Source organism: Peromyscus californicus, unplaced genomic scaffold (genome assembly GCF_007827085.1).
Source record: "Peromyscus californicus insignis strain IS unplaced genomic scaffold, ASM782708v3 Scaffold_9__1_contigs__length_137607984, whole genome shotgun sequence".
Taxonomy (NCBI): domain Eukaryota; kingdom Metazoa; phylum Chordata; class Mammalia; order Rodentia; family Cricetidae; genus Peromyscus; species Peromyscus californicus.
The window spans coordinates 17,744,950-17,771,321 of NW_026294617.1; the positions used below are offsets into that span (position 1 = coordinate 17,744,950).

The window sequence follows — 26,372 nt, forward strand, 5'->3', positions numbered from 1 at the left end:
GCTAAGGAAAGGAATGGAAGGCATGGATGGCCCTGCCTTCATAGACAGCATCATTAATTTCATTCCTGTGGTAGCTTGAATAGGAATGGCCCCCACAGGCTCATATATTTGAATATGTAGTCACCAGGGAGTGATACTGTTTGAAAGGATTAGGAGGTATGGCCTTATTGGAGGAAGTGTGCAACTGGGTACAGGCTTTGGGGTTTCAAAAGGTCCTTCCCTGCTGCCTGTGGATCAGGAGTGTTGAACTCTCAGCTACTTCTCCAGCACCACATCTGCCTGTATAGTGCCAGGCTCCCCACTGTGATGATAGTGGACTAAGCCTCTGAAACTGTAAGCAAGTCCCCAGTTAAATGGTTTCTTTTATAAGGGCTGCCTTGGTTATGTTGTCTGTTCACAGCAATAGAGCAGTGACTAAGATACTTCCCATGGATCCAAAACCCAGAAAGGAGCAAAAGACAAGACTAGGAGGCAGTTGACCTTATCTAGCATTAAAATATCAGAGGTATACATTAGAAGATTACAACAAAATAAAGCCTACAATAACCCCCAACTTAAAAAAATTCTTTATTAAGTTCACATCATCAAATCACAAATACAAAGAGAAAGGACACAAGCATATATTTTAGAAAAATCTTTAATGATTGTTTTTAACAATCCTATGAAACTTAAATATGTAGTGTAACTGTATTTTCAATTAACTCATTTCACTGTCAGATTCTTCACTTGAGTTTCAAAGGTCTTAGGATTGTCAGTGATGCCTAAAAGTCTAAGAAAAAAAATCTCAACAAGTCATAGCTGGTTGTAAAACTCTATTTTAAAAAATCGCTTCAGCATTTGGATGAGAGGGTATGCTACATAGCAATGGTCTTTTGTCTGTTCTTGGATGCTATTGGCTGTTCAGGTCAGTTGGTTTCAACATTTACCAAGCACCTACTATGTCCCAGGCACTGCACTAAATGTTGGAAACATAAAGATGAGATTGATGTGGTCCCTGTCCCCCAAGGAGCTTACAGTCTCTTAGAGGCTACCAGGTAATATAAAGACAACAATGACAAAAATGTCAGTGACCTAAATACTGGGCTTCTAAATACAATAGCATGTCACTGCTTGTAATGTTGAGGTCAATTGCTGAAATCATTTTCATGTAATGGAAATCATTACCACCTACCTTAATTTTAAGGTTTTGCATGATAAACATAGTTAACACTAGAGCTTTACACCATAGTTTTTCAAGTATTTCATACTTAGGAATATTATTGCCCGCATTTGTGCTATAGTCAAAGCTTGACTGTAGGTTGCTGCCTCATTCACATCTCAGCACACTGGGGTTCAGTTTCTCACTGAGTTTATGAATCAAGATGGCTAATTCTTCTGTTGCTTGGCTCTTGTCTTCCAAAAGTTCATAACGAAGGCTGGAAATATCCTGCTTGATTTCTTTCAATTCACCTAGAGTATTTGTATTAAAAAATATGTGTAAATGGTGACTTGCTCTTCATATTTAGACAAAAAAGACAAAGTGAAATTCACTCAGTCTGAATAGATTTGCTTCACAAAGTCTCCAAGGTAGATATTTCTAATTCTCCTTTAAGGTATTCAAGAAAAGCCAGCCTTAGCTGGGTGGTGGTGGTGCACACGTTTAATCCCAGCACTCGGGCCTGCCTCTGCCTCCAGAGTGCTGGGAGTTTGAGGCCAGCCTGGTCTACACAGCAAGTTCCAGGACAGCCAGGGCTAAACAGAGAAACCCTGTCTTGAAAAAACAAAACAAAACAAAACAAAAACCCCAAAACCCAAAGGAAGGAAGGAAGGAAGGAAGAGAGGGAGGGAGGGAGGGAGGGAGAGAGAGAGAGAGAGAGAGAGAGAGAGAGAGAGAGAGAGAGAGAGAGAGAGAGAGAGAAAGAAAAAGAAAAGCCAGCCTTTAAAGGCATACCGACCTTTGAAAAAGCTCTAAAGATATTCTGTGTCTGTAATAGTAAAATTAAGCTTCGAGCAATGCCTTTTGTTGTGTAAGCTCAAACCCACACTCCTGTGTAGGCCAGGCAAGTACCCTGCCACTGGGTTATAGCCTAGCCTTTCTTAGCACAGAGTTAGCCAACTACAACATTGATAATAATATTAAAGCAAACAATTAAGATGCATTCTCATAGGATGAAGCCGTAAAATCACACTTTTGAAGAGCATGATGGTACGTGCCTTTAATCCCAGCATTTGGGAGGCAGAGGCAGGTGAATGTCTGTGAGTTTGAGACCAGTCTGATCTACACATCAAATTCTACTCAGAGAGACCCTATCTCCAAAAACAGACAAACAAACAAACAACCCCTCCCCAAAACAATCACACTGTCCCCTTGCTAGACACAAGGAGTCTTTGTTCCATTCTGGGGGAGGGTTGACACACCTACATCTGTTATCTTCCATTGAAATAAAATGAATTGAATTGATGTGTAAATACATAGAAGTAAAATTAGGTCAAATTTGATGAACAGAAAGGAAGGCTACAAAGGGAGCTGCTCATGAGGTAGTGCTGTGAACACACGGTTGGGCTTGTCTGGTCAGAGGCCGGTGTGTCAGGAGCACAGGAAGCCCGTGGAGATGCACCACAGCAGCACACAGACTCCCCGCTCTCCAGGAGAGACAGGACTTAGAGGTTAAAACCCAGCTGCTCCCAGAATTCAGCACAGCAGCACTCTGAGCATACACGGATTGTGATGGAAAACAGGACCGTTCTGGGAGTTCTTCAACTGTGACGTAGGAAGCCCTTGACATTAGGAGTAAATTTAGAGCCAGAACATTACCTAGATTCTAAGAATCCATTCTGAAAATCAGTGGAACTCAGACTTCACCTTTTTTAAAATAATATAATAGGATGAAAATATATCTTTGAGGATATTTCCTTTTATGAATAATCTTTATTTTTAACTGACAAAGAGTGATTATACATACTTATCAGGTACACTATAGGGTAGCATCTTATCAGGACAGTTTTATGATGCCTTTAAAGTATAATTTGTATGATTCATAATTATAGTCATGGAGACAAAGTCTCATGTAACCCAAACCCCAACCTCACTGTGTAGCTAGGCTGGCCTTGAACTCCTGATACTCTTGCTTCCATCACCTGAGTGCTGGGATGACAGGCATGTATTACCATGCTCCAACATGTATGTTCTTTTATTATATAAAAAAATCAAATGGACTGTAACTTAGCAGTAGAACATGTCCTTGGCATGTATGGAGCCCTGGATTCAATCCTTAGCATCACAAAAAAACACTAAAGACATCATGAAAATCTTTTCATTTTTAGGAAGTCTTAACTCTTTTTTTTTTTCTTTTTTGAGACAGGGTTTTCGGTGTAGTTTTGGTGCCTGTCCTGGATCTTGCTCTGTAGACCAGGCTGGCCTCGAACTCTCAGAGATCTGCCTGGTTCTGCCTCCCAAGTGCTGGGATTAAAGGCATGTGCCACCACTGCCCAGCAGAAGTCTTAACTCTTTTTTTTTTTTTTTTGGTTTTTCGAGATAGGGTTTCTCTGTGTAGCTTTGTGCCTTTCCTGGGACTCACTTGGTAGCCCAGGCTGGCCTCAAACTCACAGAGATCCACCTGCCTCTGCCTCCCGAGTGCTGGGATTAAAGGTGTGCGCCACCACCGCCCGGCTGAAGTCTTAACTCTTATTCAAGAGTATACACCAGCCATTTGTGGATTCATTTTGTGTCAAAAAAAAAAAATCAAAAGATGCTTCCTGTGGCATATGAGAAAATAAAGGAATAACGTGGTCTGGTTTGAAACAAGTCTAATGGCCTGAGTGAAGGTTCTCCCACAGTGAGCCCCTTCATTCCTAGTTCCTCTTCCTTTGATTGTGAATCCACTGAATACAGGATTCAGCCTTGGGCTTTGGCCTCCTAGATGAAAAAAGAATTACCTCATCTAATAATATGCTTACATGCTATACAGTCAACTTTCTTACTAAGAACTTTCTTCAAGGGGCTGGAGAGATGGCTTAGCAGTTAAGAGCAATGGCTGCTCTTCCGGAGGACGGAAGTTCAATTCCCAGCACCCACATGGCAGCCCACAACAGTCTGTAACTCCAGTTCCAGGGAACCTGACACCCTCACATCAATGCACATAAAGTTAAAAAAAAAAAAAAAAAAAAAGGACTTTCTTCAAACTTGATTCTCACCAACTTCTCTCTTTGGGGCAAGGATTCAAATGCTGATCATTTTGGGCACTATTGCAGTTACATGAGTCCTCCTATGTACAGTAGCTAGCTCTGTATTCCCAAGGAGGTTCTGGGACAACTGCTAAGATTTCTGTTTCTACATTGTAACTCCACTCTAATACTACCTTCTTGAGCCAGCATAATAGGATTTTTTGCCTAGTCCTTCATTATATATTAATAGATTTTTTTTCTATGAACATATTTTACTGGTTTGACTCATTTTGTTCACCAGGAAATAGCTTCAAAGCCCATTCATCAACAGCGTTTGCTAAGTTAGTCTTTCTCTTACCAGGACAGACAGATCTAGTGGCAATTTATCTTGGTTGAAAAGGAGCTTCCCGAGGCCAGCCTGGTCTACAGAGCGAGATCCAGGAAAGGTGCAAAGCTACACAGAGAAACCCTGTCTCAAAAAAAAAAAAAAAAAAAAAAAACAAAAAACCACCAAAAAGGAGCTTCCATCTATTTTTAATTATATCTGTGTGTGTGTGTGTGTGTGTGTGTGTGTGTGTGTGTGTGTGTGTGTGTGTGTGTGCGCGCCTACGCGTGCGCATCTGTAAATGAGTACAGGTGCCTGTAGAGGTCAGAGGCATTGGAGTCCCTGGAGCTAGAGTTACAGGCAGTTGTGAGCTGCCCAACATGAATCAAACTCAAGACCTCTGTAAGAGTAGCAACTTTCTTTTAACTACTGAGCTACCTCTCCAGCCCCAGGTTTATTTCTTTCTGACTCTAGATCTGTGCTGTGGTGCTACCCTCCAATCTTTACTTATTTATAGTTTGGGGCTTAAAAATCTTTTCTTGAGACAGTATTTTTTTTTTATTTTTTTATTATTATTTTATTGATGTTTTGCCTGTATGTATCTCTGTGTGAGGGTGTTGGATCCTCTGGAACTGGAGTTACAGACAGTTGTGGGCTGCCATGTGGGTGCTGGGAATTGAACCCCGGAAGAGCAGTCATTGCTCTTAACTGCTGAGCCATCTCTCCAGCCCCCTAGAGACAGGGTTTTGCTATGCAGTTCTGGTTGGCCTAGCACTCACTATGTAGCCCAAGGCAGCCTTGAACTTGCATCGACAGTCCTGCCTCAGCTCCCCATGTTCCTTAAGTTAGCTAGGAAGAAAGGTGGTCCTCAACTAGAGATGCTTACCTTCATTCACTTCATCGTTTTCTTTGTCTACTTGTGCTTTCAAAACATACCGTTTTATGAGTCTTTTCATGATCTGCTGTTAGGCAAAAAGAAATAATTAAGTCAGCAACGATACACATGAGAACGTTCAGTCTACTCTGCAGAGAGCCTTACATGTGGAACAAACGCACAGCAGGCAGGGCTTTACATGACTATCCACAAAGAATCACCCAAGGTGCAGAATCCAGTTCTCTCTTGCTTTCTGCTGGAATTTACTACATAGCCTACATACATGCTCTTTTCTTGTTTAATCTCAGGAAGGAAAAAGCTTTTTTGAAAAATTGGGTTGGATGATATCAACGGTTATCTTTCAACGGATGGTTTCTCTTTAAGGTGCTTTGAACTACTACATTATCACCATTTAGGCACAACATTATTTCTCTCTATTTGAAAAAAAAAGTAAGTGAATATAGGGTCAAGGCAGAGCATCTGGAAAATAGAGAGAACAACAAAAGGAATGAACAAAAGCACTGATAACCCCATCATCCAAAGATGATAGTTACTGCTGTTATTTGGGGGCAGGTCATTCTTTCCTTTAAGTTTTATGTGTGTGTGTGTGTGAATGTATATACATATATATGTATAATTATTGTTGTTATATTTAGTGTTTTCTGGATTTCATATATTTTGTTGCATTACATATTTGTCCTCATAGCAACACATATTGTGACTATTTTTGCAAGTCAAAATAAATGTTCTTAACAGAATAACTGTTTATTCATAAGAAAAACTTAATTTGGATGCCAATCTCATATCATGTATGAAAAATTAATTCCAGTTGACTTTACATGTGAAAGATGAAGCTTTTTAATCCTTTAGGAAAAATATTATTTCAGATTATAATTTTTTGGGTTTGGTTTTACTTTTTTGAGACAGCGTTTCTCTGTGTAACCCTGGATGTTCTGGAATTCACTTTGTAGACCAGGCTGGCTTCGAACTCACAAAGATCCACCTGCCTCTGCCTTCCGAGTACTGGGATTAAAGGCATGTGCCATCACTGCCAGGCTCAGATTATATTTTTTTAAAAACAAGGTAAAATTCTAATTAAATATAGAAAAATGATAAGCTGAACTTCATTATGATTTAAGAACTTATACAGATACTATTCTTAAAAAATAGAAAAGGAGGCCACAATTGGGAGAAAATATTAGTAACTGTTATAATTGAGAAGAAATTTAGAATCAAATAAATAACTTTAACAAACAAAAATTCAAATAATTAGCATTTTTAAACAGGAAAAAGACACCTAGGTATTTCACAGAAATGGAATCATAAATGGTAACAAACTCATAGAACACATTTATAGTCTATTCCTGAGGACGTACATATTATAACAAAGGGCAGATGCAGGTTGACATTTAATAAAGAAAATGAATAAGACATACATTTGATAATAACAACTGCTGGAGAAGCCATGGAGACTGCTATGCTTTCCTGGCTTGAGAGCAAATGGACAAGACACTTTGGAAACAATTTGGTGTTGTCTTCTAAAGTCCAACACTGACAGAAAGTTCACTGCACATGTGGCTAAGAGACATGCCAATAGAGTTAGAAGCAATGCTGTCCTAAACAGCAAGACCAAACATCGCATCAAGCATTAGGAAGCAAGGAGAACAGAGTCTCATCCAGTGTGGTCTCCGTGTTCCTTCATCTTATTCATGAACCACAGCCACACACACGGGGTGAATTTCAGAAGCATGATGCTGAAGCCGGGCGTAATGGCACCCGCCTTTAATTCCAGCATCTGGGTACATTTGTGAGTTTGGGGACAGCTTGGTCTACACAGTGAGTTCTAGTACAGCCAGGGCTGCATAGTGAGACCATGTCTCAAAACAAAACAAAACCAAGCCAAACCAAACCAAACCAAAACCAAACAGAAAAAGAAGCATGATGATGAATGAAAATGTCCAGTTGCAAAGAACATAACAAGGTAAAAAGCTATCTTATAGAGCTCAGAACCCAGTAAATCTAGGTTATATGTATTCCTGGAATTTTCCTACACGTGATAAACCTACATCTGAAAAGAAAAGCAAGAGGATTAGGAACCCAAACTTGAGGAATGAACTGCCTCTTAGATGCTGGCAGAGATGTACGATGAGGGGAAGTGCCGACTAGAGGCAACAACCAATACTGCTGTCACTCAGGTGGGCATGGCTTCGTACATTCATGATTTGCTTCGTAATTCAGTATGTTCTGTACATATTCTTGTGTACATATATAAATACCACATTTAAAAAAGAATTTAGGAAAGAGGTGGGAGAGCCTGAGCTAAAAGGTAATCATAGCAAGAATGGAAAAAAACACCCAAGTTTTAAGGAAGTAAAACATTTGAAGCTAAGTAATCTGTGAGATATTAAGGTGCGTAAAAGGGGGTGTTTAGGGCAATCTGAATGTCAGAGAAAAAAACGCAGCTCTGTGACAGCAGAGATCCCATGCTATTAAAAAGCCTGTGCCCCCAATCATACTCCAACTCAGACCTGCAGGAATCAGCATTCCAAACTGCAAGGCGGGAGGACTGGGGATGAGAAAATACAGAAGACAGACAGCTGGGACCAGGAGGTCTTGCACATTCTAAGCATTTATGTCAAGTAAGTCTATTAAGAAGTATATCATCTTATATACTATTTACAAGAAGAGAATGGGCCAAGGTCAGCAGAGCGCTAAATCAAACAATGTTGGCAAAGAGAACACAGGATACCTCAGACACTGTGCCTTATGACCACAGGCCTTCGGAGGGAAAAGCTGCGTTCCCAGTAGCTGAGACCTTAACTCCTTCGAGATCCTGACCCTAGTCCCAGCCCCAACCTTGCCAACTGTGCCCCCTGGCAAGGACATAGAACTAGTGTTCTCTTTGTCCTTTCATTGGAGCCTTTGAGAAAGTCTGGTCTTCACTCAAAGGAAACCAGACCAGGAAAGACAGATGTTAAGCTCAATGATTCATTCACCAACTATTTATTGAGAGCCAATTTTGTACGGTAGAGCACGCGCGCGCGCGCGCACACACACACACTAAATAAATAAATAAACAAATACATAAATAAATAATCAAGAGCACTAGTTGCTCTTGCAGAGGACCCAAGTTCAACTCCCAGGACCCACATGGTGGCTCAACTGTCTGTAACACCAATTCCAGGGCACTTGGTGCCTTTTCCGAACTCTATAGGCACCAGGCATGCATATGGAGCACAGATATAAATGCAGGCAAAACACTCATACACATAAAATAAAATGTATAAAATTAATAATATAAAATTAATAATAATACTAATAAATTAAACAATAAATATTTTTTAAAGAGATGGGAGAAAGATCATTAACAAGCTGTGCTGAGTCATGGACTATCCTATAGGAAAGCCAAGAAGCTGATCCTATTTGTTTATGAATTAATGAACCAATTCATGTGTGTGTGTGTGTGTGTGTGTGTGCGGTGTGTGTGCATGTTTGTAGGAAGGCAGCTGCATGTCCCAGCATGTGTGTGGAAGCCAGAGGCATGGCTCTTGTATTCTGCCTTGTGTGAGAGTTTTTGTTTGCCACTGTACAGACCAGGGCAGCCGGCCTGGACTTCTGGGGGCTCTCCTCACTGGGGACTACTGGGGTTACAGACATGTAAGCATGGCTGGGTTCAGTTTTACCAGCGCTCTGGGATCCAAACTCAAGTTTCCATGACTGTGTGGCAAGTGCTTTACCCAAAGAGCCATTCCCCCAACCCAGGGCTGACCCCTAACACAGTGCCACTCTGTCGCCCAGGTTGTTCTCACATTCATGGATTCTTCTTAAGAGAGAAAACTTTTATTTTTAACTATGTGTATCTGTGTGCTCCTGCATGGGGGTATGTGCATGCAAGTAGCCAGAAAAGGGACTCAGACTCCCTGAATCTGGAACTATAGGTGATTATGAGTCGCCTTCCATGTACTAACGAGCCGTCTCTCTAGCCCCTCATGGCAATCTTCTTGCCTTAGCCTCCTGGGTATTAAGGTTACAGCCTGGCTTTCTTTGGTCTTTCATTTTGGAGCATATAGGCCAGTTGTTTTGTAGTTGATATTCTTTTCTTTTCTTTTTTAAATTCTGAGTTCAAGTGCTTGTGGGGAAGCTAAGAAATCCTTATGTGTATCTACTGCTGAAAATAGAAATACAATCACTCTTAAGAACATAATTAGGAAAAAAAAATCTTATAATGCGAAAAGAGACATATCCTAAGATAGTCATTATAGCACTATTTATAACAGTCAAAAATAGAAAATGAACTAAATATTCTTTGAAAAAAGTGAACAAGATGTTTGTTGTCACAGTGGAATATTACACAACAATTAAAAATGAGATATCCATGTAGCAATATGGAAAACTCTTGGCAGCAAAATGAAGTAGTATCTGTAACACTTTTTATTATATTATTTACATACTTAGGGGATGCACAAGCAAGGGGCTGGAGAGGCAGCTCAACAGTCAAGGGTGTGAACGGCTCTTCCAGGGGACCCAGGTTCTACTCCCCAGACCCATGCTAGGCAATTCACAACCACTGTAACTCTAGCTCCAGGGCATCTGATGTCTTTTTCTAGTCTCCATGGGCACTGTACTCGTTGTACACATACCATCCCCTACATAATTAAAAATAATAACACATATTTACAAACCAATCCAAGCAAACAAACAACCCCCACAAAGCTTATGTATAATGCCACGGATTTACTTATGTAAGTGGTAAATATACAGAAGTAGGCATGAGAAAAGCACACATGAGACCTAAAAGAAGCAGAAACTTTCTGCGTAGGGAAGGAGACAAATTAGCAGAGCAGGAGTGCTGGAGTTGCATCAATGACTGAAGAAAGCCAGAAGAATATGTCAAAACACTAACATTTATTAAAGCAAGGCGTAGTGGCATAGATGTGGTCACGATAAGTAAATAAGCATCTTCCATGGTGCTGTGGACACTTTGCTTGTCAAAGAAAGTGAGAATAACTCTGGATTTAAAATGGTCTTCTGTGAAATGATTTTCCTTAGAAATATCTTGCCAAGAAAATGAAATAAAACTTTTGTTTTTTTGCTTTTTTTTTTTTAGATAAGGTCTTGGTTATGTAACCCAGGCTGGCCTCAAATCCATTATACTCCTTCCTTAGCCTCATAAATACTGAAATTACAGATGTGCACTTCCATGCCTGGCCTAAAACTTCTTAAAAATTAAGGTGGGGAGATTACTCAGTTGGTAAAATGCTTGCTGTGTTAAGAATGACACCCTGGGCTGGGTGCGGTGGCACACTTCTTTAATCCCAGCACTCAGGAGGCAGAGGCTAGCAAATCTAGATTCTCAGCCAGCTTGGTCTACAGAGTGAGTTCCAGGATGGCCAGGGATACATAGGGAGTCCTTGTCTTTAAAAAAAAAAAGATGAGGACCTGAGTTCAGGTTTAGAGCACCATCATAAAACCATTGATGGGGAGGGAGAGACTGGTAGGTCCCTGGATCTCACTGGCCAGTCATCTAGCCAAATCCTCAAGTTTTGGCTTCATTGAGAGATAAGGTGGAAAGTGACCGAGGGAAACACCTGGCACCGACCTTTGGTCTCCACATTCACAAGCATATACACCTGCACACACGCATACCTTCAAGAACATACAACACATATACACGAATAAGAATTAAGGTGAGGCAGATGTGTTAGGAGTAAAAAAAAAAATCTCTGAATTTTGCATAGAAGTCTTTATTTACCAGATGAGTGATCCTAGAGTACTCAAGAGCTTCTGTTTTCCCAGCTCCATGATGGGTCACAAAACTCAGCCTATAAACCATTGTTCAGATTAGATAACCACATGTAGACTCATAGTTCCTGTTTAGATGTGGTTAGATACTATTGGTATTATTTAATAACGCTTGATAATTAAACTTTCACACTCTCTAATGCAATATGCTTCAAGATAGTTACATGTCTCCTGAAAATATGCTTAGAATTTTGCACTTACTGCCCAAAGGGGAAATGATGGAAAATGGATTGTTTTAAAAATTCTCTAGAGTTCAAGTGTCTCTAGAAGCAGCCTAAACAAAGTCTCTTATTAACAAAGCCTCACCAAAGGGAAAGAAAACAGGCATATCTCAGGGAAAAGTATGTATAGAGGCATACAACTTTCCCCTTCAAAATTCGCTGTGTTCAAAGCCAGGCTCAGTGGTACATGTCCTTTGTCAGCAAGAACAATAGCTAAAGAATGGTCTCAGACATCTTCAGTCACAATCCAGAAGGGCTGCGTGACCTGAACTTTTGAACATGAGAAAGAAATACAATTCTATTTTCTTTTAGCCCTTCAGTAGTTGCTATTTGGCAGTTCTGGAATTTTTTTCATAGACTGAATATAATAAATACAATGACACGAGACACAAGGGCCTGTATAAATCTGGGCATGATGGCACACACCTGTAAATCCCAGCATTTGGTGGGTAGAGGAAGTACAATCAGGAGTTCAAGGCCAACTTCTACTTATTGAGTTTGAAGACAATCTGGGCTACAGGAGACCCTATCTCAGATAAACCAAACTAATTAACATCAGAAAAATCCATCTATCCAACCAACCATTCAACGCCCCCCCCAATCCAAAAAGGAAAAAAGGGACATCAGAAAGAATCAAATCTTGAAACATTAACTCAATCTTCATAAAAACACCAGCCAGAGACTTTGTGAACTAGACAGGGTAACTAAAACTCCAAACTTCAAAGAAAAAAAATGAATAGCCAGGTAATTTTGCAAAATGGAAGCCCCGAAGTAAGGAAGGATATAAATTTGTATATGTTTTTGTTTGACTTTGTTTTAAACTATGTATGGCCATATAGCATTCATAGACAGAACAATGGGACATAATAAACACATAGGAATAAGTCTATTTGCTACAGAAATTTAGTAAATGAAAAGCCAATAGGAAACAAAACAATATTCAACATAATGAACATAGATGGACATTATCATCTGGAAAAAATCAGTGTAGACCTTTATGCATCATTACATTCAAGTATATTCTACATGGATTGACTACTTCATATAAAAAGAGAAAGAGCAGAATTCATGTGAGTCTAAAGGTCATTACATAATAGGTCTTTAAATCCCAAAGCCATAAAAGCCTTGTAAAGTTGACTGCAAAAATTAAGCCGGGCGGTGGTGGCGCATGCCTTTAATCCCAGCACTCGGGAGGCAGAGCCAGGCGGATCTCTGTGAGTTCGAGGCCAGCCTGGACTACCAAGTGAGTTCCAGGAAAGGCGCAAAGCTACACAGAGAAACCCTGTCTCGAAAAACCAAAAAAAAAAAAAAATTAAAACATCCAGGATGGGAACATAACAGCTAAAACAATTCAAGGCATTCACACACAGGTAAAAACATATCACAGGTAAAGGCGGGTAGTTTAACTATTAAAAATTCCTCTTAATTGGTAGCAGAAAGTCATCAAGAAGGGCACATAGATCATCAAACATAACATGGCCAAGTTCATTCATGATAAACACACAGTAAAAGCACTTGATTATTTCTGTTAGGCTGATATAAAAATCCTGGCTTCATTTCTATCAGTAGAAGATGGGGAAATGAAGTAAACTAAGTACCACATTCTAACAGACTGTAAAGTTGTCAAACAAAGAAAGGCTTCCACAATCAAGTTTGTCAAGTTTTCCTCTTCTAAGGAAACTGTATGCAGAGGTGGGTTGTACCCATCAATTAACACCACAGACACTATAAATGCCTTAATCCTCTCTCCACCTTAGACATATTGGAATCTAAAGACGTGAGGATCAAAATGACTAGCCAGATGAAACAAAGAACTATAACCTCTTCTATGCTAGACAACAGTGTCCAAATCTGCAAATAACATCAACATTCAAAAGGTATTTTAAAGTTGTACTGACAAAACAATTGAGCCTCGTGACCATTTGCAAAATACCAGACCTCATACTGACAACATCACTTATTCTCATATTCTGCATCTTCCACTCCTTTCTCTAGGGCAGGGTTTATGCAAATATTCGTTCTTTGGAAAGTATAGCAATGGCTGAGTGGTTAAGAGCACTTGTTGCTCTTGCAGAGAGAGGATCAAGATTTGGTTCCCAGTACCCACATGATGGTTTACAACCATCTGTGACTCCAATTCCAGGGGATCCAATGCCCTCTTCTGACTTCCATGGGCATCAAGTATTCACGTGGCATACAGACATATACATAGGCAAAACACTCTCACATAAAATATATAAATCTAACTTTAAAAAGCTATCAAAACACTTTGTTGTCAACATTGCAAAAGCAATCCTTCTTGCTGAGCCTGGTGGTACAGGCCTGTGCTCCCAGCGCCTGGAGAGGCTTAGGTAGGAGGACTGAAAATTCATGTCCTGCCTGGGTAACTGAGTTGGAAGTCAAGCCAGGAACCTTAGTGAGACTCTATCTCAAAATAAAATAAAATAAAATAATAAAAAAGACCAGGACTGTAGCTTGGGCAAGGCTCTGGGTTCAAACTTCAGTCTTAAGAAAATAAGAAATAAAGAATTTCAATCTTAAGAAAATAAAAACTACAGAAACAACAAAAAGTCTCTTCTTTACCAAAAAAAAAAAAAAAAAAAAAAAAGCAAAATAACAAAGAGGTTGAACTCTAATTTTTGAAGCCCCTAACTTCTGACTCTTTCTGTTCTGAAAGGCTTTACAGTATACATGAAGAACGTGCTACTCCATACATACAGAGACATACAAGGAGTCACACACAATAGACAATGGCTAAGGAGTTCTTACCTGATAGCGTGTTGGCTGATTGAGAATGCTGTTAAAACTGTGTGATTCAAAAACTCTCGAGTTAGACTGAGTGAAGAGGTTTAACTAGGAAAAAATACAATTAACCTAGTAAATTAGAATACAATCATTTGGAATAAGAAATATAGTCTATTTGATTCTCTTGGATGGCATTTCTGGAGTCAGCACTTTTGAGGAACATTTTTTTTTTCGAGTTGGCTTTTATGAGGGAAATAAATATTTCCAAAGGCAAACATCCATGTGAGAGACATGTCCACCTTCATCAAAACACTGTCAAGACACAGTGTAACAGAGCTGTTTATTAAAAACGCATGTTAGAAGTTGGCCCCTACCTAGCATAAGTTTTCTTAGGGACATACAACATTTACCATCCAGAACCCCAATACCTCTGAAGGGGCTGACTGGCTGATGAACCCAAGTTCCTCTCCTAAGTTGAACAGAAGCATACCACAGGCATGGGTAGCCTTACAAGCATTTTGTAGCCCTACAATATCACCTAAATAATACCTCTTCCCAAGCATCTTGCCTTACTCTGAGCAAGGATCAGACCTTTAGAGAGAATTGGGTTCAAGAATGGAGCTTTATTCTCTGTCTCATCTGTCTGTCTGTCTGTCTGTCTGTCTGTCTGTCTATCATATACCCCAGCTCTTGTCTCAAGTTTTGAGTAGGTAGGAGCAGAAAGCAGCAGAGAGCCTAAGGTTGTCCATGCTTCACACTGGCATGAGCAGGGACTTACCATTATTCAAGGGCAAGCTGCCATGTATAAGACATGATTCAAAAGTGCCCCCCACCCAATTATATTTTCTCTACCTCCTTAGCCTCACTGCGACAATTCAGGAAGGTGTGGCAGTCCAGGGCAGATGTGACAGGACTGACGGGACAGGCCTCTTGTTCACCCTTTTGCTAGGACCTGCCCTTGGTGATGTTACTTTTCCCTCTGCCACTGGGGGTCAGTATCTGCCTGCTGACTGAGCGAGCTTAGCTGATGCAGCAGGGAAATGTTTCTTAAAGTTCTGGAACAGAACAACAAAAAAAACTGGCATTTCTTCAACTTTTTATTTAATTCATTTAATGAAGGAAGTCTATGCCCATGAGTAATTGAAAAGCTTTAGCTGGATGTAGTGGCATATGCCTGAAACCCCAGATGCTGGGGAGAGTAAGGCAGGAGGATCACAAGTTCAAGGCCAGCTTTGGCAATTTAGGAGGCTGTGAAGACAGAGAGAAGCCGAGGCAGGTTGTCCTAGCTGAGGAAAAAAAAAAAGCTCCTTCCTCCTGTCAATGGGGCAACATGGTAGGAAGTGAGCACCCTGTGGCCAGCTCCCCTGTGGGCCTTCAGAGAGGTCTAAGTGCTCTCTGCTCACCTGGATTTGGGTAGCCACCTTCTACACTATGACCATTTCAGATCCAAAGTCCACAAACTCTGCTGCCTACAGAAAGAAAACTTCAAAATATGTTCTCTGAAGCACAAAATGTTGCAAACTCCATCTTGAGAGGCTTTTTTTTTTTGAATAATAAAGACTGAAGTAGCTGAACTTCCCTAAAGCGACAAAACATTTATCAAAATACTGTCAATCTTAACAGTAGGCAGAGCCGCCTAGGACACCAGGAGCCAGCTACTCCTCAGTGACTGAAAAAGGCTAAGAAAGGGCGAAGCATGGACTGCCAGAAAGCCTCCACTCCACACATGCCCTGCACTGGCTGCTGGCCAGGTGACCTGGCCCGGGGGAGCTACTTGAATGGCTGTCTCAGCTATAAAATCGGGATAATGAAATCCACTTCACACTGCTGCACAAGGCCTACACACAGCAGAGCACTGTGGAATCGGACAAGGATGGGCACTGATGGTTGACGAGCTGGGGCGGAGCACATCCCACTTAATCCTCACAGAAGCCCGTTGCTTTCCGCTTTTAAGTGAAGCGATTTATCTGCGTGACTTGCTGATGAGTCTCAAGAGCCAGAGCTCAGACCCAGGTCTAACCCAGAGGCTTCCCCTTCCTTACACACCATGGCTTCTCACTGTATTTGTGAGGTGTTTTTGAACAAGGCATGGACAGCCGGTCACTGCCGTAGGGTCTAATAGCCGTGAGCGATCACATCCATGTCACACAAAAAGCCTTAAATAGCTGCTTCCTTTTAAACTTATTTTTTGATGCTGGGGTCCCACTCCGAGCACAAGGTCACTTTCTGTAGGAGTAAGATTCTAGGGTTATTACAAATCTTGGAAACACAGGTCTACCTTAAAAAAAAATAAGGAATTAAATCGTATCAATCTTGTCTTTCCCCCAGCTTCAAAGAGAGAAAAGCCTCTACCGTTCTCAAGAAGGCCCATGTTTTATTGTTTCCCTGGGATTCTATACTCTGACAGAGGGAGACCATTTTCATACAAAGTCGCAATGTAGCCCAACCTGGCTTCAAACTTGGTATCCTCCTGCCTCACTCTACCAAGTGCTGAGATTACAGGCATGCACCACCACGCCAGGCTCCATTTTCATAATTTTAGACAGAAACAGTGTTTGAATCTCACACATTTGTTCCCGTCTGCTTCCTTCCCTGTTATTTTAAATCCACCGTAATGTTGTGTCTCCTACCCCAGCTCTATATATGGAAACTAAGTTCATAGTAACGAAGTGACACCTTAAAACTTAACTTCCTGGTTACCGAGTGACTCCAGTGAGTCAACCCAAAAGCTTTTATTCTTCTTTATAAAGGGCATTCATTGCTATTTGGGACTATGCTCAGGCTCCTATCTACGGCATTTCACTACAGGAAAGATGACTTTGCTCAGTCTCTCTAAATAGAGTGCTAGTGAATGATGCATATGCCAAGGCGAAGACCCAAAGTTAAAGTTACTTAACTTCAGAGTAACCGGTCGGAAGCATGGGGCACACAGATTCAAAGCATTTTTCGACAATAACTTTCTTCTTTGTGTTTAACAAGCTTTTCATTTGCTTGTTTATATTATGGTATTTACATGAGCAGCTGACCCCAAATAGGGCATAGACTAAGTGACTATTTGAAACACTCTGCAGATAGTATTAGTCTATGAGAGACCATGGAATAGACAGCTACCTTCAATATCTTCTAAGTTTACACACGGAAATTAATGAACAAGCATTAAAAGACAAGGAGAAAGACTCAAAACATTTGTTTTGGAGTTCTCAGTACCTACCCTGGACTTCGAGTTACCCATTCCCAACTCCAGATCCTTCTGAAGTCTTCTCCTCCTGCATTTGGAAAAGTTAGCGATTCTCATGATGAAATAAACGAACGATTTTGGACTGGGGACCAGACTGAAGGGTGGAGGTAATGTTTTTCCATCATCAAAGTAGGATAACCAAAGTTTTGAACGAGCAAACTTCCATTCCACATCACTGTCATCCTGGTACAAAACAAAACTCATTGTTAGAGCAGTTATGAAATTCTAAAGATTTTATTTTTACTTTGTGTGTGCGTGTGCGTGCGTGTGCGTGCGTGTGTGTGTGTGTGTGTGTGTGTGTGTGTGTGTGTGTGTGTGCTTGTGTGTGCATATACCTGTAGTGGCCAGAAGAAGCGGACTGTAGTTACAACTGCATAGTTGTAAGCCACCTGATGTGGGTTCTGGCAACTAAACTCTGGTCCTCTTCAAGAACAGTGTTTGCTCTTAACTTCTAAGACATCTCTCCAGTCCCACGGTCACTAAATTTTAAACTAGACATTCTAGACTTGATGTAAATTCTTACAATAACTACATTATGTTTTGAACAGTTAAGTAATTACATTTACCTGAATGTAATTCCTACACGTCTACACAATGTAGACTCACATGTATGCTACTCAAATGCTTTCTCTTCCACACGCTTCTGTCTGTACCTACTGAGATATAACCAGCACTTCCTGCTCCTCACTCCAAGGTAAAGCAAAAAGGCAAGAAAAATTCAGGGTCAAAGAAGGATAAAACTATTAATCACTGTCTCCCTCTGTCACCCCAACCATTTCTTCACATTCATCATTTTTCTCACTCTCCGCCACCCTCCCTGCTCTCCAGGCCCCTCTATACCAGGTTGGTATGGATGTCATGCATCTTGCTGTAAAGGCAAAGGGGAAACGGCATTTTTGCTTCATTCATCTTCATTTGTTTTGTTTTGAGGATTTCACACTAGCACAGCCTGGCCTGAAACTCACATCGTAGCTTAGGCTACCCTCCTGTCGCTTCCTCCGAAGTGCTGGCTAACAGGTGTATGCCAACACACTTCACTGGATCACTTACATTTTGAAGTTTGTGTTTGTACTACATGTCCTCCTATGTCACATAAATCCTACAGAGGCCAGGATTCGTCTCCATCTTTTTCTGTTCCCAGTGGTTCCCATGGTGACTGGCACAAACATCTTCACTGACAACGGACATGAAGCAGGACCACAGGTATAGGAAGTGGGCTCCTTTAGTGCTCAGAGCCCACACTGATGTTACCACACACGCAGACATTCACAGTACTGCACCTTTGGCTTCTGCAGGATCTACTGTACTGGTTAATACTGATTGGCACTGTGACAGAATCTAGGATCATCTAAGAGATAAACCCCTGGGCATTCTCGTGAGAAAGTTAATTTAGGTGGCATGACCTACCGCAAATATGGGTAGTTGTGGCTCAGGACTGCATAAAATGGAGAAAATGAGCTAAGGACCAATGATCATCTTTCTCTGTGTCGTGGCTGAGAATGAGGCGTGACTGACTGACTGAAGCTCTTGCTCTTCCCCACCATGATGAACTGTACCCTTGAATTGTCAGCCCCAAACAAGCTCTGCTTTTCTTAATTCGCTTTTGTCACAGCAACAAGAAAAATAACCAATACACCTACCTTCTGTGTCGAGGACATTACATAAGGGACATCCGTTATAAAATTCACTTAGAAGCCAGGTGTGGTACTGCACACCTGTAATCTCAGCACCCAGGAACGTGAAGCAGACAGAGCACCCTGAGTTTGAGGTCTTGGGTGACACAGTTAGGTCCTGGAAGCCTGGCTATAGAGTGAGACACTGTCTTCCAAAACCCAGACAAGCATAGCTGCTTGGTGGAGGTAACACATGGCTAAGAAAGATAGTAAATCCAAAAGAGGAAGACATTTAAAAAGTATGAAACAGGCTGGGCGGTGGTGGCGCACACCTTTAATCCCAGCACTGAGGATGCAGAGTCAGGCTGATCTCTGTGAGTTCGAGGCCAGCCTGGTCTACAGAGTGAGATCCAGGACAGGCACCAAAGCTACACAGAGAAACCCTGTCTCCAAAAACCAAAAAAAAAAAGTATGAAACAATAAAGAAGGCTACAGAATCAACAAACCCAGAATCCAAAGCAGAGTGCCTTCCAGGGACTGAACATTTTGCCTAAAGAACATAGTCAACTCGACTGTCATATCCTCCACCAGGAGCAGTGCTGGGTGGCCTAGGAGTCATAATCCCCCTACAGCCAATATTTCTAGACAATAGTCTTAAAGCTTTTGATACACAGGGCAGGAAACACTTACCTCAATTTCTTGGTATGAGCTGTTAATCATAGCAATTAGCATGTTGAGTAGAACAACCACCATAGTTACATTGTATATTCCATAAAGAACATATCCAATATTCTCTATAAATTTGTGATCATACTTGAGGACAACAGAAGTCACTTCAGACAGTCCAAATATGGACCAAAACAAAGTCTTGAAACTTTCTTCGACCCTGTTGAAAAATTAAACACAGTAATGAAGAGTTTCTAGCATTAAAAAATAAAGCCGGGCGGTGGTGGCGCACGCCTTTAATCCCAGCACTCGGGAGGCAGAGGCAGGCGGATCTCTGTGAGTTCGAGGCCAGCCTGGGCTACCAAGTGAGTCCCAGGAAAGGCGCAAAGCTACACAGAGAAACCCTGTCTCGAAAAACCAAAATAAATAAATAAATAAATAAATAAATAAATAAATAAATAAATAAATAAAAACAAGTCAGTATCTGATGCTACACAGATGTAAAACATTATTATAAAATACTATCATCATAAACTTCTAACAATTGCTTTTTAAAAAATATTACTATTTACTTCATGTGTACTGGTGTTTTGTCTACATGTATATCTATGCACCACATGCAGCCAGTGCCTGTGGAGGTCAGAAGAGGGCGTCAGATACCCCGGAACTGGAGTTACTAAGCATGTGGATGCTGGGAATTGAACCCAGGTCCTCTGCAGCTAGAGCTCTTAACTGCTGAGCCATTTCCCTAGCTCCCTAATAATTACTTCTAATAAAAATCTTAAAAGTAGAATTATTGTTATGATATATTATTTTTCCCTTTCTTTTGAGGCAGTATTTCACTATGTGGCCCAGGGTGGCCTTGAGTGGATCCTCCTGCGTCCAGCTTCTAAGTGGTAGGATTCCAGGCACATGCCACCATGTCCCCACTGCTCTGGTGCTTAGTAGCAAGTATCCCCTGAGGGTCTCAGGAGCTGGTGTCAATGCTCAGCTTCACTCATCAGGAGAAAGCTGAAGTGACGTCACAATACCCATGCTTTCCTTCTGGAAGGATGGAAGTTTGGAAGTGGTTTGGAAATTTCAATCAAACTTCCTGGGTTAGGTTTAAAACTAAACATCCACTTCAAAAAAGGGATGTACAATTAATTCATCATGACTTGCAATGAAGTAATTTGCACCAGCAAACAAACAAACTCAATACCCAGGGAACAGGCTAAAGAGTTTTGGTGCATCCAGATGGTGGAATGCTGTGCAGCCACCGGGGATAACGAGGCAGATTTATCTTCATACCTTTATAATATAAACCTTTATAATATAATATAAAGGTACATTAAGTGAAAAAAATGTAGCAAGTGTGAACTACTTAGTCATGCGAATACGAAAGAAAGGGCTATATGAATACTTACACTCTTTTTGGGAAAAAAGAAATCTCCGAAAATGTTCAAAAGAAACCATAGATTCCAAGAATGAAAAACAATGAATAGACTGAGGGCTGGTGTGAAGGAGAGGCTTTTCATTGCAATGTAAACAGCCCCGTTAGAATTTTTGGCACAAGAACCCACAGTCCCCCCATGTCATCTGTGGGGAATTGGTTCCCAAGGTCCTCATGGGTATCAGTACCTGAGGACGTGTCAGGGACTCCCAAATAAGTGATATTGTATTTTCACATTACCAGTGTCTCATTTCCGGTATCATGTAAGCCATCTCTTTGGTTACTTACAATAACAAATATAATGCAAAGCTCTGCAAATAATTGCTGTACTACGGTGTTTGGGGAATAATGGTAAGAAAGGAATGTGCGTGTTCAACACAGGCACAATTTTTAAAAGAATAATTGGATCCACAGTTGGTTGCATGAGGGATACAGGTTCTGGAAGCCAGCTTCACCTCCTCCACGAGGGTAATGCTCAGTTGGAAGAGGGAGACAAGAGAAATAGAACATTCCAGTCCTTCCAGCACAAGCAGTGTGTAGGCCCTGCCCAGTCTAAGCGCCAGGGTCCCCCCTCACGTGACTTTTGTCCACTGGCATTTAGCTCATTTTGTCATATGATCTTCAGATCTGTGGAACAAATGCAGAACCCTTAAACCATCACACAGGCCAAGGTCACTGTGAAGTACAGGTGGGAAACTGTCCTTCCCCCAGAAAGTTATTTATGAAAACAGTATTTTAAAATATCACTAACAAATTCTAAATAATAATGAAGCCTATAGACCTGCAGTTTTAAATACTAGTTTACTCATGCATTCCCCTAACCACTCAACCAGTATCACTGGAACATCCAGTATGCTCTAGAAATATTGTTAGTCCCCAGGACAGAGGCTGGAGAGTAAAGAATCCTGTTCCAATAGAGAGAAAGTTGCCCGTCACAAGACATGGTGAGGTTACGGCTTGTGGAGTCAGGAGGCCGTGGCACACTTTGGCCTCCGTTTCTGCATTTATTAGACCCGTCACGGCACCACCCCGCCCCTTCCTCTTGTTCCTTTGCAAACTTGCCTGCCTCAACTCCCCGCAGCATCCGTGGGCTGGGTATGTGTGGGAAAAGAGGGCCGTTAGAACGGAAAGGGCACTGTGGTTCTGAGCTCCTACTGTGGGCAAGAGGCTTTACATAACCAGCCTTATGTAATCCTCACGACAACCTTATTTAAAATCTATCATGCTTATTTTAAAAATGAGGAAAATGACACTGAGAAATGTTCAGTAATTTAACCAAAGGGCACAGTTAGAAAATAGCAGAACTGTGTTAAAATCCTGGCCTGCCAGACTTCCCAGCCGATATTCTTTCCACTATATTATGTTGCCAGGCCTTCCTTCAAAAGAGAAAAGAAAAATGTAATCTATCATATGAACTATTGTGAGGCAGAGAGCACAGGGAATTGTGCAGGGTGCTGTCTATTCACCAATGGAGTCACAGGATTTTTTTTTTTTGTCATTTATAATAATAAAGTGAGCTGCTGGTCTCTTTTATCTTTAAGGAGGCCCGCTCTACAATAACTATTTAAAAAAACAATTCAGATGTCTCCAAGGATGTGATGCTGTACATTATCTACAGGGAATTTACTGTGTAGCTGGCTTGCAGCTGTGCCATTATGGGGAACAAAGGGGAGCTGGTGAGAGTTTGTGATATTCTTGCCTGCAAGGGTTGAAACACAGGGAGGGCCCCATCCCCATGACAACCAAAGGCCTATGGTGAAAGAGAAACTCTCACAGCCCGGGTAGCTCCATGGTGGGGACCTTACAGTGACAGTGACTCTAGAGGTTAATCAAGAAAGGCTTCGGGAGGAGGTGAATCTTCAGGGCAGGAGCTGGAGCTCTCCTCCTCGGAGCTGCCCTTTCTGCCTACTGTATTCCCTGTACTCACTACTGATGAACACATTAACAGAGGAGCTGAAAGAGTAACACGGATCTCAAAATGATGATGCTAAATTTAATGTCTACATAATACAAGAGATAGCCACTATTAGACATTTGCCATCCAGTTTTCTTAAAATAGCCCTTTTGGTCTGGTATTTTTCCAGATCCCGATCAATGTTTGTGGTGGAATCTCACTAAACTCTGAGAGTGGACCAGTGGCCTGAATGACCAGCTGCAGTTGCTGATTTTATGGACTGTTTTTCTGCTCTTGAGAATGGCTTCATTATGACAGCTGACAGCCTTCATTTGCTGGACCTGTTAGAATTTCTTTTTATACCTTTTTAGTACAATGTCTTACTTACGTGGTAAAAGCAGGATTGACTTTGGCCCCAAGGTAGTAAGAATAAAGAATGAACATGCCAATCATGAAAGCCAGAAACACCATAATGAACAGAACCATGAACTTAAATATGTCCTTCACGGTCCTTCCAAGGGAGATCTGCAAGGGCCCAAAGCTCTCGTTTGCAGGGAGGATGTATGCGATCCGGGAGAAGCTGAGTACCACAGCTATGGCATAGAGGCCTTCAGATATGATCTGAGGGTCAGAAGGGAGCCATTTATCTCTAGCTAGAAAAGGGAAGAGAGAGAGAGAGAGGTTAAAACTGGAGTTTTTAACTTATTCCTAACTACGCAAAGCAAATACTGCAATCAGATCCATTATAAAGACAAGTGGTTCCTGCTTCAGATGAAACAATGGTAATTTAATTAACTGTCCAGATACTATTATTATGTTAAACTAGAAACAACATCTTTACTTCGATGGATGAAACTCTATTATGAAGACACCAAGATGGCCTCACATAGCACAGAAACAGAATAAAATACAAAAGGGAGAGATTCAATGTGTCATGGACACAAACTATGTCCTGCACAAGCGACCACTGATATTCACTTTCTCCTTAGTTATCTGCTTTACTTACTGCTTGTTTTGCCATGCCATAGGCCAAACCTCAGTGAAACTTATTTTGAAAATCAATTCATCTATCAATTAACACAAGTAAAATGTCCAACAGCCCAACATGACAAAGACCTAATGGGTCTTCATGAAAAAATCTACCCTTCGGATGCCAATGGAGATTGAGAGCCCAATATCGCCAGCTTTGGCAAGCATTAATGTAAGCCTAGGAACTGTAGCCATGAGATTGGATTCTCCAGAAGAGCTGCCAGCTAAAGTCGTGCTGGGATCAAGAAAAATGGGCCTTGGCGGTTTGTGCTACTGGAGTTGTATCCATGCCAGTGGATGTCCACACACTCCAGAAGAGAATTTGACATTGCTGCTGCCGCTGTTGCTGTTATAGCAGTGGCGGCCACCGCTGCTACTGTGTCTGGGATTACCATTTCATAATTGCTTACTACAGCCATCACAGTGGAGACCCTGGCAACAAAAGTAGCTACCACAGTTAGTTAATCTTCCATTCTATTGGGCATGATAAATTTAATTCAGTAGTTATATACATCTCGATTGGCTTTGAAAATTATAAATTTATAAACTCAAGTTCCAGTTGCTTTTGGTATACTATCTTACAAGGACTCCAGCGTACAGTATGGCTCGTTAAGGAAGGGAATGGCTCAATTGCCTTTAGCCTACTGGCTATGGGTGGGTTAGGACTTCTGTTGGTCTTTTCTGTGTTGAACACACAGATTGCAAGCCTAGTGCCACTTTGAGATCTTTGGCAGCAGTTAACTCTGCAGCTCACACGCAATTGAGCCTGTATGATAATGAGTATTCAGAGATGGGTAATACCTGGGGGGCACTCACCAACCTAAGACAGAGCACCTGTGTGGCCTGGGCAGGTGTCTCCATGACGGGTAAGGTGACCTGCTGTCGTCCCATGCAACCTAAGTCAGAAGCTCATTTTTTAATAAAAGGGGGACCTGTAGGGCCCTGACCCCCGTTTTGGGTAGCTGTTGCCTTGCTTGCTGACCTTGACCTTGATATCCTCCCTATGCTAATTCCCTGCCGGGTTCCACCCTCCTAAATGCTTAAAGGAAGTTCCTTATCTGTATATCCAGAATAATGGGCATTAACAGCTTAGATGCAAGATTGTAAAACATCAGTAGCGAACTTTTGCCCTCTGGGGTTCTCCCATTGTGCTGTAAGCCTGTATTTAAGACCTCCTCCCTCCTTCAATAAATGACATTCGGCACTTAAAATTAAATATATATTTGAATGAATACTGCTAATGTAATCTATGAATACCACAAATGTGATTAATATCATGAGTGTAATTAATGAATATCATGAGTGTAATTTAAAAAATAAAAATTAAAAGAAAAATGTCCAATAGCAAGGAGGAAGAGTATTACCAAATCACAGTGGTGCTGACCCTGTGAGAGCCCAGCCATGTGACAGGCTCCCAGGAAGTGTAAATGTGTTAGAGGCAGACACTGAGTGAGGACCCCAATACTATACAGCAGATCTGGTTCCCTGGCAGGCCAATGAAATACTACACGGTTAATTCTGTGCAAACTGAGTCATCTCCAAAAGAATGGCTGCACTGTAGACATTTGCAACAGCGAACTGAACGTCTGTCAAATGATTGCTGTGTGTTGGACACTGCCTCCAGTGACCCAGTGTTACTTCTCTTTTTATAAAGACAAGACTTAAAAACATACATAAAGGAAGTCGGGAAGTCTGGTTTAATAAATTCCCCTCCAGCCAACGGTTACTAAAAACATACGAATAAATCTGAATACACAGCTTATAGAAACAATCAAAATAACATGTCACATAAAACAAGATTTCAATCCTTTAATTATAAATGGTGTCCATTTGCTCCTTTGAGCCAATGTCCTTAGTACATTGTTGTATGTAGCTAGAGTTTTCCTGCCTGGTCCACAGTCAGGACAAATCTCTCTCACCTGCCAGTCCCACAGCCTCTCAAACCCGACCAAGTAAACACAGAGACTTATATTGGTTACAAACTATATGGCCGTGGCAGGCTTCTTGCTAACTGTTCTTACAGCTTAAATTAATCCATTTCCATTAATCTATACCTTGCCACATGGCTCGTGGCTTACTGGCATCTTCACATGCTGTTTGTCATCATGGCGGCTGGCAGTGTCTCTCTGACTCAGCCTTCCACTTCCCAGCTTTATTCTCCTCCTTGTCCCGCCTACACTTCCTGCCTAGCCAATGGCCAATCAGTGTTTTATTTATTGACTAATCAGCAACACATTTGCCCTACAGAACATCCCACAGCAGTTGTAGAATATTATTTTAAGGTGTGTTACTTTTGTTTATGCTGTGGAACATTTGTTTAATGATGCAAGGACGTGTTGCATTCTTTTATGTTGCATTTGTTTAACTCTGTGAAGCTGTGTTACTGTGCC

General features: G+C 41.3%; 1 protein-coding gene across 4 annotated transcripts in view; it reads right to left on the reverse strand.

Annotated features, from left to right (window-relative positions):
* Positions 1-549: 549 nt before the first annotated feature.
* The window catches only part of Trpc3 (transient receptor potential cation channel subfamily C member 3), a 113,133-nt gene continuing 87,310 nt past the window's right edge, over positions 550-26,372 (reverse strand). For 3 of the 4 annotated variants that reach the window (XM_052730593.1, XM_052730591.1, XM_052730595.1), the window contains 6 exons: positions 23,342-23,606; positions 19,652-19,847; positions 17,322-17,531; positions 14,135-14,218; positions 5,355-5,430; positions 550-1,449 (listed from right to left, as the gene is read on the reverse strand). In XM_052730593.1, coding sequence (XP_052586553.1) covers positions 1,307-1,449; positions 5,355-5,430; positions 14,135-14,218; positions 17,322-17,531; positions 19,652-19,847; positions 23,342-23,606 — 974 coding nt within the window. In that variant the 3' untranslated portion in view covers positions 550-1,306. The remainder of the gene's footprint in view (positions 1,450-5,354; positions 5,431-14,134; positions 14,219-17,321; positions 17,532-19,651; positions 19,848-23,341; positions 23,607-26,372) is intronic. The other variant, XM_052730592.1, reaches the window with a different exon arrangement.